Source organism: Oryctolagus cuniculus, chromosome 13, assembly GCF_964237555.1.
Source record: "Oryctolagus cuniculus chromosome 13, mOryCun1.1, whole genome shotgun sequence".
In the NCBI taxonomy this organism is placed as follows: Eukaryota; Metazoa; Chordata; class Mammalia; order Lagomorpha; family Leporidae; genus Oryctolagus; species Oryctolagus cuniculus.
In genome coordinates, this window is record NC_091444.1 from 78916213 (window position 1) to 78930825 (window position 14613).

At 38.6% G+C, this 14613-nt stretch overlaps 1 protein-coding gene across 2 annotated transcripts in view; it reads right to left on the reverse strand.

The window, feature by feature from the left end:
• The window catches only part of LOC103345171 (aldo-keto reductase family 1 member C21), a 21067-nt gene extending 14435 nt beyond the window's left edge, over window positions 1-6632 (reverse strand). For both annotated transcript variants that reach the window (XM_070055818.1, XM_070055817.1), the window contains exons 1-3: window positions 6466-6632; window positions 4261-4427; window positions 3315-3431 (exon numbers count right to left, since the gene is read on the reverse strand). In XM_070055818.1, coding sequence (XP_069911919.1) covers window positions 3315-3326 — 12 coding nt within the window. In that variant the 5' untranslated portion in view covers window positions 3327-3431; window positions 4261-4427; window positions 6466-6632. The remainder of the gene's footprint in view (window positions 1-3314; window positions 3432-4260; window positions 4428-6465) is intronic.
• Window positions 6633-14613: the final 7981 nt, after the last annotated feature.

Below are 14613 nucleotides of genomic sequence, written 5' to 3' on the forward strand. Positions count from 1 at the left end.
ACTGTTTTCCAGAACCTATAGCTTTATCTAGGGAACTTTTTCTATTGCAATCATATATATATATATATATATATATATAGACAGGCAGAGTTAGACAGTGAGAAAGACAGAGAGTAAGGTCTTCCTTCCGTTGGTTCACCACAAATGGCAGCTATGGCTGGCACACTGTACAAATCCGAAAGCCAGGAGCCAGGTGCTTCCTCCTGGTCTCCCACGCGGGTGCAAGGCCAAAGCAATTGGGGCCATTCTCCACTCCCTTCCCGGGGCCACAACAGAGAGCTAGAAATATCTGGCTGGCACCACAGCTCAATAGGCTAATCCTCTGCCTGTGGCACCGGCACACCGGGTTCTAGTCCCGGTCGGGGCCCCGGATTCTGTCCCGGTTGCCCTTCTTACAGGCAAGCTCTCTGCTGTGGCCCAGGAGTGCAGTGGAAGATGGCCCAGGTGCTTGGGTCCTGCACCCCATGGGAGACCAGGAGAAGTACCTGGCTCCTGCCTTCGGATCAGCGTGGTGCGCCAGCCTTGGCGGACATTGTGGGGTGAACCAATGGCAAAGGAAGACCTTTCTCTCTGTCTCTCTCTCTCACTGTCAACTCTGCCTGTCAAAAAAAAAAGTGGCTATTGAGGTCCTTGGCCCATCACTTAAGAGGGTTGTTTCTTTTTTTGTTGTGGATTTTCTCAATTTGATGGAGAAACCCTGCAAGATACTGGCACCAGCAAAGACTTACTGGAAAACACCCATGTGGCACAGGCAGTGAAAGCCAAAATTAACTATTGTGATTGCATCAAATTGAGAAGCTTCTGTGCTGCAAAAGAAACAGTCAAGAAAGTGAAGAGGCAACTGACAGAATGGGAAAAAATATTTGCAAATTATGCAACAGATAAAGGATTAATAACCGGAATCTACAAAGAAATCAAGAAACTCCACAATATCAAAACAAACAACCCACTTAAGAGATGGGCCAAGGACCTCAATAGACATTTTACAAATGAGGACATCCAAATGGCCAACAGACACATGAAAAAATGTTCAAGATCACTAGCAATCAGGGAAATGCAAATCAAAACCACAATGAGGTTTCACCTCACCCCAGTTAGTATGGCTCACATTCAGAAATCTACCAACAACAGATGCTGGAGAGGATGTGGGGAAAAAGGGACACTAACCCACTGTTGGTGGGAATGCAAACTGGTTAAGCCACTATGGAAGTCATTCTGGAGATTCCTCAGAAACCTGAAGATAACCCTACCATTCAACCCAGCCATCCCACTCCTTGGAATTTACCCAAAGGAAATGAAATTGGCAAACAAACAAGCTGTCTGCACCTTAATGTTTATTGCAGCTCAATTCACAATAGCTAAGACCTGGAACCAACCCAAATGCCCATCAACTACTGTTGATGATGATACAGAAACTGGATAAAGAAATTATGGGACATGTACTCTATAGAATACTATACAGCAGTCAAAAACAATGAAATCCGGTCATTTGCAACAAGATGGAGGAATCTTTAAAACATTATGCTGAGTGAATTAAGCCAGTCCCAAAGGAACAAATATCATATGTTCTCCCTGATCGGTGACAACTAACTGAGCACCCAAGGGGAAACCTGTTGAAGTGAAATGGACACTGTGAGAAATGGTGACTTGATCAGCCATTTCCTGACGGTTGATGTACAATGTAATACTTTATCCCTTTTAGTATTTTTTGTTCTACTTAATACTATTAGTTGAACTCTGTAATTCATATACAATTATTCTTAAGTGTTGAAACTTAACTGAAATGTGATCCCTGTAAAATATAAGAGTGTAAATAAGAGAGGGAGGAGATGTACAATTTGGGACATGCTCAAGCTGACTTGCCCCAAACGGTAGAGTTAGAAATGTGCCGGGGTATTCCAATTAAATCCCACCAAGGTGGCCTATACCAATGCCATCTCACTAGTCCAAGTGATCAATTTCTGTTCACAATTGATCATAGTGATAGAACTAAGAGACAAAGGGATAACATAAACATGACTAGTGTCTGCAAATACTAGCTGATAGAATAAAAAAAAAGGGAGAGATTATCCAACATGGGTAGTGGAATACACAGCAGACCCATAGAATGGGAGATGTCCTAAACAGCACTCTGGCCTCAGAATCAGCCCTTAAGGCATGCGGATCCAGCTGAAAAGCCCATGAGAGTATTTCAGGCATGGAAAGCCAAGACACTGTGGCAAAAAAAAATTGACCTAAATGAAAGATCTCTGTGAGTGAGATCCCAGTGGAAAGAACAGGTCATCAAAGAAGGAGCTACCTTTCTCTGAAGGGAGGAGAGAACTTCCACTTTGACTATGGCCTTGTCTATATATGATCAGGGTCGGCGAACTCAAAAGGCTTCCCTAGCCTTGGCAACTCATGAAAAGAGCCTAGGGGGTTTACTGAGGCCATAAACAAGAGTGTCAATTTGGTAAGTCAGCAACAGGAATTACTGTGCACTTAGTCCTCTTGTAGGATCTCTGTCCTTAATGTGCTGTACATCATGATTTATTGCTATAACTAGTACTCAAACAGTATTTTTCACTTTGTGTTTCTGTGTTGGTGCAAACTGTTGAAAGCTTTATTTAATATATGCTAAATCGATCTTCTGTATATAAAGATACTTGAAAATGAATTTTGATGTGAATAGAAGGGGAGAAGGAGTGGGGAAGGTTGCAGGTGGGAGGGAAGTTATGGGGCAGGAAAAAGGCATTGTAATCCATAAGCTGAACTTTGGAAATTTATATTCATTAAATAAAAGTTAAAAAAAGAGTCAGTGTTCTCCCAGAACTCATGTTTTACAAGGACAAGTACATGAGAAAACCCCAGTCAATCAAGGTGCTATAAAGATTAATTTTGATGCTGTAAGATTTAGAGAAGCTATCGAGAACCAATGACCATGAGCCTTTTTGTCTCAATGCCATATTTGCCACCAAATTAAAAGACTTGACCAAAAGTCTAGGACACTGTGGTAATGCAGAAGTAAAGTCATGTAAAAGTCATGTAAAAGTAAAGTCATGTAAAAGTAAAGTCAAGTAAATGCAGAATGCAAAGTCATTTCTGAAGACTACTTCAAACCAACATGTCTATCCATGATTTGGACTCAATAATTACAAAATCTAGTAAGCTCTTTTCATTGGATGTCTTGAATAGTTTCTGTAACTTACATGAATTAAGTTCTCACACATTTATATAATTTTAATTCAATCATGACTAAAAATGAGGGCCCATTACTGATAACTATCCATGCCAATAGCTGAAGTGAAAAAGATTTATTCATTCAAATTGCCTACCTTCAAAGCCATTGGAAAATGAATAATGTAGAGGTCCACATAGTCCAGTTGAACTTTTCTCAATGATTCTTCCAAGCTTTGCTGAACTAGCTCTGGTCGATGGAAAGTACACCAAAGCTGCAAAGGTTAATTATTGAAAGTTGTGCTGGATTAATACATTAATCAAATTTATTTTTTCCTTCACCTGATATTGGGAAGTGAATCTATTAGTTAGAGACTGACCAGCACAGTGAAAAAATGCTCTCTTCTGTAGTGAATATCCTTTTATCTGACCTATTCAAGTGAAATTACAATGCATACATTTGATAATTTTGAACAATGGAAATTTACTCAATAGATAATATATTTTATGAGGTAATATAATGTCCATATTCTGAAAAATGTTAGATAGAATTTACAAGGTATACAAACAGTTAAGTTCTCCCTTCTTTTTACTGGTTGACAAAGAATTATTGTCAATATTAGTAACATGACAGAGGGGGAAATGTTTTGAAGATATAAATGTGTTACACACAATTACAAAGCACTTAGCAAAATCATGTTTAATATCTAAAGAGGTTTCTTACAACGCTTTCTTTTATTGATACAACTGAAAATTTTTATTCAGAATAATGAATTGAGGAAAGAAGGTAAGGAGAGTCATAATCTGATAGTGGCTCTCTTATTCTATGGACCTTTGTTAAATCATGCTGCTATGAAGTAGGCTCAGATAAATAAGAGGACATCACTTTAAAGTTTTAAAACTGCACACAGAAATGATTAGATATCTCTCATTCTCTTTTCAGAATGGATGTTATATATCATTATGTGTGAATCAAATTTATAACCATAATAATAATCAAAATTCACTGACAGCTACTGATCTAGTCATATAATTATCTGTTCTACATATGAGATTTAATTAAAGCAATAATTACTACACACTTGAACAACATATACAAAATACCTTTGAAGTGTAGAATATGTCTTTTCTTTCCACAATGCCCTCTGCAATCTTGCTCCTGATGGCCTGTCCTATCTCTTCTTCATTAAAGTATGTGAAAGCAGAATCAAAATGGCGGAACCCAGCATCTATAGCTAATTTGGTGGCTCTAGAACTTCACTTTTAGGAACCTAAAGGGGCAACAAAAACAGTATGTGGAGATCCAGGAGTGAGATTCACTTCACTCAGACAGTGCCAGTGACCTCTCTAAGAATCAGCTTTTCCTCAAGCTTTGGATTACTTCTGCATTTGGGATCAGGAATCCACTCCAATTTGTCTGGGTCTTTTGTACTTAATAGCAATAGCTGGTCATCCCAGGAAATTTACAAGATTCAGGCAATACCTGATTGATAACATATCTCAGGTTTGTGGATTTGCTGGAAGGACTCGGAGAATTTTCATCTAGTTATTATTTACATGCTGACATTACAAAGTAAAATTAGTACAGCAAAATTGCATATAGATTGAAGTACAGAAGAAACACAATACAAGCTTCTATGAGCTCCCTTGCAGTGTAGTCATACGGAACACACCACATTACTCCATCATGGAATGATGACAACACATGAGGAATGCTGCTTAAATGAAGTCTTGAGATTTCATTCCTAACTATTCACTGGAGGCAGATTATGTAGGCCTTCTGCACCACTCACCCATGGGAAAACACAGTAAGCAAAATACCACACTCCCACAGTAAAGCAGTTACACTTAAACTCATTTCTCAAAAGAATTCTGATGCAGCCACCATCCTTACCAGTTAAGGAATGGGGTAAATTATGTTCACAGATGCTAGCCAGGAACCACTATGAAAATAAATAATTCAAGAGACATCAGTAAATTATGTTTAATATTTTCTACACAGTCACTTGGTTTGCATCACAAAACTAAACAGTCATAGTAAAAATGCATAATTAAAGGATATAAATTTATGTGTAAGAACTTAACAGTATCATGCAAGGGATAATTAAATTAGGTGTCAGTCTTAAAATCAAAGTCACTTACTTTAGAGTAGCTATAATTAGGGTAAAATTAAAACTTTTAGTTATGTCTACAAAATTTCAATAAAGATTTGACAGTGTATTGACAGTGTATTGATCAGAAAGGAAATCAAGCTCACACCATTTGCTTTAAGAATTTGAGAAATTGATTATTTTTAATGAAATCCAAATAAAGTAGATACTGGATGCTACTGTTCTCTCCTGACACCAATCCGGTGCTGACCTGGGGGTAAGGCAAAGAAATGAACTAAGGCTAAAGGTCTGCTATTGTCCTTCATTATCCATGCCCTTCATGACACATTGCCCTGAAAATAACCAAGTCTTGTCACATGTCTCCAAAATTGCCACTTTAAGATTTCCTTTTATCAAAGACAGGAGAAAATGGGGACTTCAATTCTGAAGTAATTGGTCCTTTGTTACACCATTTCAGGACCTAGGGATAATATTAGTCCTAAAAATCCTCCTCACTCTAATAAATTATCCACTATACTGACTTTCATTTCAGAGAGCCCCAGATACCAATTTCCTTAAATACAGCATACATTAATGAGGACTAGTAATTTAGACATACTCTTATTATGTTCCAATTATCCTCTAACATGTTATGTTTTCCTTTCTGGTATTTTCCCAGATAAGACAGTACTACATGAGAAAATCTGCTTAACCCATGTCCACTATTTACAGCATGATTCTCAAGGTTACCCCAGAGCAGTTGACCCGGACTCTATTAATGATCTATCCCAGTAGTTCATCCACAGAAATTTCCATCTATCTTGTCTACTTGGAAGGAGAAAAAAATTCTTCAGCCATGAAATGGAAAAGAAACCACTCCCATGGCTGCCAACCTTTAAAAAGACAGCTTCTTGACTTGACTTTCATCTTTTCTGCCAAACTGGGAAAGATTAAAAAGGGGGGAATCCAGTACTGGTGAGAAAAATCAACAGGTGATCAAGAGATCAGAACCTGATGCAGAACTAAATCTAAGTACCCTCTGTCTTGTGCTCCAGGCTGGTGAAACTTAGAACATAACCATACCCCACCCCTGCTCAGAGACACTGGAAATCGGGTCTTTAAAGAGATAACTAAGTAACTCCAAAACTGAGGTTGGTTTCCACTAATATACATTCTATTTCATTTTACATTCAATCCTAAGAACACTATGCTTACTTACCTCTATAGGTGCAGCAGTGCCAAATCCCAGTACAGGTATGATGTTACCATCATTTAATTCCATCACATAACGTCTGGAATCCATTGTCTCCTCTAGGTAACTGCACAGTTCCTTCTGTCTTCTCAGTGTAGCCAGTCACACGTCTTCACTTCTTAGGCCTTCAGAAGATAGTACCAGTATGTGAATGACCTAATACTTGTGCAATCATTAACCAATGGCATGTGGACAGAATGGATCTAAAACAAATTCAAACACTGTGAAGAGTATTTCAACCCGTTATTTTTTTACAAGAAAGTGAATTTTTATCTTAAGTGAACCATGATATGGTAATAAGGAAAACACTTGTTTTTATAATATTATACCTATTATGGTAAATTATTATTAGTTTAAATAATTACAGGCCATTTGTTATAATGGAACATTCTGGGTATGTGCACTCCATTTTTTAAAAGATTTCATTTATTTATTTGAAAGGCAGGGTTACAGACAGACAGACAGACAGAGAGAGAAAGAGAAAAGTCTTCCATCCACTGATTCACTCCCTAACGGCCGCCATGACCAGAACTGAGCCAATCCAAAGCCAGGAGCCGGGAGCTTCTTCTGGGTCTCCTACGTGGCGACAGGGGCACAAGCAATTGGACCATCTTCTACTGGTCTCCCAGGCCATAAGTGGGGAACCGGATCAGAAGAAGAGCAGACGGGACATACACTGGGACACCATATTGTTGCCTGCGCTTCAAGTGGAAGCTTGGCCTACTATATACCACAGCACCAGCCCCTCTCCTTTTGTTTTGATTCTCTTACTTTTTCCATAAATATCATATATTACTTACAACATTCATTTAGATGTCTTATACCACACACACACACTCACACACACACACACACACACACACTTTAGAATTAGGAATATGACTAAAGAGATCATTTTCAAATTTTCATCCTCAACTTTAAAATTTGCTATTTTGTTGTCTTGTAAAATTATGTTTATCACTATTGCAATATTCCAAATATGTCCTTATAAACAGAGAAAAGCTCTTCCTTGACAATCTGAATAGAATGGAATTTCCTAGTGTGTACCCTAAATCCTATTTTAGTAGTAGTAAGTTTTTTTTCAACTTTTATTTAATAAATATAAATATAAATTTCCAAAGTACAACTTTTGAATTATAGTGGCTTTTTCCCCATAACCTCCCTCCCACCTGCAACTGTAACATCTCCCACTCCCTCTCCCATCCCATTATTCATCACGATTCATTTTCATTTATCTTTATATACAGAAGATCAACTTAGTATATACTAAGTAAAGATTTCAACAGACTGAACCCACACAGACACACAAAGTATAGAGTACTGTTTGAGTAGTATATTTATCATTAGTTCACATAGCTTTTGACTCAGCAGTTAAGACATCGCCTGGGATGCCCACATCTCATATTGAGGACCTGATTCTAGTCCAGGCTTTTCCATTTCTTTTTTTTTTAACTTTTATTTAATGAACAGGCTTTTCCATTTCTAATCCAGCTTCCTGCTTATGTGAACCAAGAGGGATAGCAGATCATGGCTCAAGTACTTGAGTCCAAGACACCTATGTGGAAGACCCATATTAACTTCCAGACTCCTGGTTCATCCTGACCAACCTCTGACTGTTGCAGTCATTCAAGTTATGAAATAGCATGTAGAAGATCTCTCTCTCTCTCTCTCTCTCTCTCTCTCTCTCTAGATCTCTGTGTATATGCCACTTTTTTTCTGTCTGCTTTTAATAAAATTGAAACAAATTAAATAAATAATAAAAATGTCTCAGTCAAAGCCAAATTCCTCACTTGGTATCTCTCATAATGCAGTTTAGAGAATTGTAATATAATCCATAATATCCATAATTTTCCCAGCCTTTTCTACATTTCAACCTGCTGTTCCCTAAAGTATGTTATTTTTATGTCTTTGGTGGGCTTCTGATAATTTCCGTGCCTTAAATGTGAACTTCCATAACTAGGTGTCTTGCACAGATTGGGTAATAGAACACTAATCTTTTATACTTGAAAATGACAGCCTTACATGCTCTCATTAGTCACAAATCTAGGATGTGCTGTACTGTTGTTTGTGAGCTTTTCAGAGATTTTTAAAATATGTGAGCATCATCTTCCCTGGTGAAGAGTGGAGTCCCCTGAATATCTACTCTGGAGCTTTCTTCCTGAACTGGACATTAGATATCTTTTTCTTCCAAGAGATGGTGGTCCCCATTAAGTATCATGACCTTTAAGGTGCTCAAAAGGATTATTATATGTAACTTTCTCATTTAAATTTGGTCTAATATTTTTAGATGGAATTGAAAAAAATGTGTAAGTCAATCAACATATTAACTAAGTTTTCCAACACAGGTATAAAGGAATTAAAACAGCAAAATATTGCATATTTCCAACTTGCCTTTGGAGATTTGATGGGAATTTTTTTTTCAAATTCACATCTCTGAAACACTTCATACTTGGCTTACTAGCCTATGAATATTAAAATCTAGATTATGTACTACTCTAATGAAATAGATTAGGAAGCTGAAAAGTTAACTGGTGCCTCCTAAGTTTCTTGCTGGGCATCAATTTCCTCATCTTTCACAAATGGTAGGCAGAACGTGATTTCCAGTGTCACTGGTTTATCAACTATTGGGTTTTCTTCATTCTTATTCAAAATAATAATTATTGGACATTAACCTTTTGGTTTCACATTCTCAAACTGGCAAAAATCATATATTTGGTTATCAGAACTCTTAGATGATTGTATCACCTGAACCTGAGGTGCCTTAGATACTCTATTGATTTTGATGGGGTTTGGAGCCTCCCATTGCTTATTAAGACTATTTTAATTGTTTTGGTTATTTGCTATTCCTGTTTTTGTAAAATCCTTCTGGACATTTTAATTAAAAACCAAATATTTATTTTCTTTATAAGCAGGTTGTATAAAAATTGACTTATTTTCAGAAGCATGGCTTCATTAAAGACTTAGGTTTCAAGAGAAACTCAAACAACCCATTGGTATTATTTCGAACTAGTAAACTATCTGGGAAATAAAATAATTCAAAAATACTTTATTGACATGAATTTTGCTTGTGAACACTAACACATCACTTCAAATAAGGTCATGTATGAATGAACTCAAAAATGTGTTTAATCAGTGTTGCATTAGAGATTTATAGTTCTTTATTTTCTGGGATCTCTGATCTTACTGAATTCTTTGCTCCCTTATACACTTATTCTATTTCTACAGCTTCATTGCAGGTTAGTGCTTATTGAATTATCATGTTTCCAATAAGCACAGGTTGAATTAATGTTTTTTGTTAATAATCATCTTAGTTAATTTACTACATATTGCTTTCATTTGACTTTTAATTATTACTTTTCAATATCAAATTAAATACTGGCTTTTTGGTTATTACTTTTTAGGTAATTATTACTTTAACCTTATAACACTTGGGGTTACAAATAAAACAATATGCACAGTTCAACAAAAGCATCCAACTTCTTTTCTATTTTCTTATCCACAACGAAATTCTACCAATCTGTTCCTATGTGATAGATATTTAAATCCTTATATATTTTGGCTTAACCTGGTTTGTGTGTCTGGAGCATTACAACATGCTCTATCTCTCTTGAGCTCACAATTTTTGGTTAGCCTTTGGATTAAATCCTTGTATTAATGGTTTTCTATGTGTTCTACCTACACATGGTATAATATGTGTAAATATCTATTGAAATGGCATACACAGAGATCAGAAGTATTTTGCTAAACACACAAGCCTCACAGTTCAGTGTTTTACCATGACTATCTTCTCCTACCTACAGGATAACATCAGTGTACTGAAGAAGGAAGAACCAGGAGATGTGAGAGAAGTCTTTGACTCTCAGTGGACAGCATCTACAGCTTACCTTGTTCTGGATGTCTTGGTACAAGATGTCAAAAAAAAGAAAATTAAAGGTTTGGGCTTGACACAAAGCTTAAGAAGCCAATTGGGACACCCAATCCCATAACAGAATGCCTGAGTTCATGTGCCAATCCACCCCCTAGTCCAGCTTCCTTCTGCTATGCACTCTGATAGGCCACAAGTGATGGTTCAATTGGTTGATTCCTTGAAACACATATGGGAGACTAGGAGTTCCGAGCTCCAGGCTTTTTTCCTGACCCTGCTCTAGATGTTGTGCACATTCAGGAGATGAAACTAGATGAGTAATCTGCTCCCCTCTTTGAAATAAATTAAGAATTTTTGAAAGAAAATTAAACTGTGGAGCATTGATTTTAGGAAATTCAAAATGCAGTTGAGGGTCTCTTGCTAAAAATGACATCAGGCAAGTCTGCAGGTGAAGTTTAGAATTGAGCTTTTTTGTATATATCCACCTGAGTACATAAAGATGTGAACACGACTTTGCTTCTGTATCCCTAAAAAAAATCACTAGCTCCTACAATATTATGTGTAAACACTGCTTGTTTCCTGAATCTGTATTCAATCCCCTTTTTAGAAGACAGCTTGATCCTTCTGCATCAATCTTTTTTAAAAAAAATGTTTATTTATTTATTTGAAAGAGTTACACATAAAGAGAATGAGAGGCAGGAGAGATGAAAGAGCGAGAGAGAGAGAGGTTTTCCATCTGCTGGTCCACTCCTCAATTGGCCACAATGGCCATAGCTGAGCCAGTCCGAAGCAAGAGCCGGGGGCTTCTTCTGGGTCTCCCACATGGGTTCAGGGGCCCAAGGACTTGGGCCATCTTCTACTGCTTTCCCAGACCATAGCAGAGAGCTAGATTGGAAGTGGAGCAACAGGGACTCAAACCAGTGCCCATATGGGATTCCCACATTGCAGGTGGCAGCTTTACCCGGAACTCCATAGCACCTGCCCGTTGCATCAATCTTAATTGTGGGACAGTAATTGTCTTAATTTTCACTTGTTGAACATTATGGTTAGTGTTGCATTAAGTCTGTTAAAATAAAGTAAATTGGAATTATGTTATTTCAGAGCCAGTGCTGTGGCAGAGTATGTTGAGCCTCTGCCTATGGCTCTGGCATCCCATATGGGTGATGGTTTGTGCCATGGCTGCCCCTCTTGTAATACAGCTTATGACCAACTTCTTGGGCCCCTGCACCCACCTGGGAGACCCAGAAGCAGTTCCTGGTTGGGGATGATGCTGTGGCATAGCGGATAAAGCCACTACCTGCAGCACCAGCATCCCATATGGGAGCCGGTCCTAGTCCTCACTGCACCCCTTCCAATCCAGCTCTCTGCTATGGCCTTGGAAATCAGTAGAAGAAAGCCAAGGTCCTTGGACCCCTGCACCCCCGTGGAAGACCCGAAAGATGCTCCTGACTACTGGCTTCGGATCAGCGCAGCTCCGACTGTTGCAGCCATCTAGCTAGTGAATCAGAACCTGGAAGACCTCTCTCTGCCTCTCCTTCTCTCTGTGTGTAACTCTGCCCTCAAATAAATGAATAAATCTTTAAACAAAAAAAAAAAAGGAAGAAGAAGAAGCTCCTGGCTCCTAGCTCCTGGCTCCTGGCTTCTGATAGGCCCAGTTCCAGCTGTTGTGGTCATTTGAAGAGTGAACCAGCAAATGGAAGACCTCTCTCTCTGTCTTTCCTTCTCTCTATCTTGTAACTGCCTCTCAAATAAATAAATAAATCTTTTTAAAAAAATTATATGTAGGAGATAAGATGGAGGAATAGGAAGGGAGCACACTGATAGTCCGGGGAGAGACAGTTTAATAAAAGTGGAGATACTGCAGGTTCAAGGAAGAGTAGGGGAAGAAACAGCAGAAGAAACTCTTCCGGAAAGAGTGATTCACAGTGGACCTGCGTGGAGAGCGTGGGAGCCCACAGTTCGGGACACCAGTGGCAGACTCAACACACCAGCGCTGGAACGCAAGGTGAGCCGAACCTCAATAGCCCGAGACACCGGCAGGAAAGCGGAAAGAGGAGACTAGAGGGAACGACCCTGGGGAGAAGTTCACCAGGCTAACTAGAAGAGAGAGAGAGAGAGAGAGAAAGAGAAAGTGACGGGTACGGACACGGGTTTCCCTCTCTCCGCTCACCTCTCAAGGGCGAGCAAGACAAAGAGCAGGCGCCATCTTGGACATACGTCATAAGCAGAGCGACCTCAGGTCTGCACCAGCCCTGAGCCTAGCAGAAAAATCTGACTCTGGGCGGGGCAAATTAACAGGAGATTAGGACCTAGTAAATTTGTGGTGCTACTGAACTGAGACTGTGAAAAAAGAGACGATGGGGGAGAGAACTCACAGAATTCATGTGAGTACTCTCCAGAGACACTACAATTCCGTAACTTTGGCAATCCAGTGGGAGACTGAAGGAGAATTTGAGCCCACTCTGAGGGCAGAACAGATTCCCTGTGTGGTCCTTGGGAAAGAGCTTCTGATCTCTGATACTGTGGGTATATCATTTGCCTGATAAACTACCTCCAACTTCGTTCAGCTGTGCGGAATTACTTCCCTTTTGAATCAAAAGAAAGAAAGAAAGAGAGAGAGATCAACCACACCTAACCTGGGAGTGTCACCTTTGGCACACCAAACAGAGCTCTCAGGCCACACCCATCTCAAGCCTCCAAGGCTCCATCAAAAACAGAGAGTCCACTTAATCTAGAGTCATAGTATAACAAGAAAAAGCACCACAGTGAAGAAACCAAATATCTCCAATATGCCAAATAACAAATGCAAAAACCAAGATAATAAAACAAGGAAGTCACTATGAAGCCCCCAAATGAAAAAGACACCCCAATTCAAGATTATGAAGATGATGAGATAGAAGAAATGCAAGAAACAGATCTCATAAAATTGATAAGAACATTAAGAAGTTCTCAAAAACAAATTCTTGAACTACAGAAATCCTTAATGGACAAGATAGAAAATCTCTCTCATGAAAATGAAATATTAAGGAGGAATCAAAATGAAATGAAACAACTACTACAACAGGAAACTGTGATAGTGATGAGAAATCGTAATGAAGTGAAGAATTCAATAGATCAAATGAAAAACACATTAGAGAGCCTTACAAACAGAATGGGTGAAGCAGAAGAGAGAATATCAGATTTACAAGACAGAGCACAGGAAAATATACAATCAAACCAAAGAAAAGAAGAGGAAATTAGAAATCTAAAAAATATTGGGAATCTTCAGGATACTATTAAAAAACCCAACATTAGGGTTCTAGGAGTTCCTGAAGGCATGGAGAAGGAGAAAGGATTAGAAGGCCTTTTTAGTGAGATATTAGCAGAAAATTTCCCAGGTTTGGAGAAGGACAGAGAAATCCTAGTACAGAAAGCTCACAGAACCCCTAATAAACACGACCAAAAGAGATCCTCACCATGACACGTTGTAATTAAGCTCTCCACAGTGAAACATAAAGAAAAGATCCTAAAATGTGCAAGAAAGAAACGTCAGATTACTCTCAGAGGATCTCCAATCAGACTCACAGCAGACTTCTCATCAGAAACCCTACAAGCTAGGAGGGAATGGCGAGATATAGCCCAGGTACTAAGAGAAAACAACTGCCAGCCCAGAATATTATTTCCTGCAAAGCTATCATTTGTGAATGAAGGTGAAATAATGACTTTTCATAGAAAACAGAAATTGAAAGAATTTGTCGCCACTCTTCCAGCCCTGCAAAAGATGCTTAAAGATGTGTTACACACAGAAACACAGAAACACGGTCATCAATATGAAAGAAGGTAAAGGAAGGAAACCTCACAGCAAAAGATCACAGGGAGTTCAAAGCATATATTAGAACTTATCTTTGGCAAATGGCAGGGCAAAGTTACCACTTTGCACATTGAACATTAATGGCCTGAAATGTCCAGTTAAAAGACACCGATTGGCTGATTGGGTTGAGGAACAAAACCCATTTATTTGCTGCTTATGAGAAACACATCTTTCCAACAAAGATCCATACAGACTGAAAGTGAAAGGCTGGAAAACTATATAACATGCCAACAGAAATGAAAAAAGAGCGGGCGTAGCCATCTTAATATCAGACAACATAAACTTTACCACAAAAACTGTTAAGAGAGACAAAGAGGGACACTATATAATGATTATGGGATCAATTCAACAGGAAGATATAACAATTATCAATGTATATGCACCTAACTACAGGGCACCG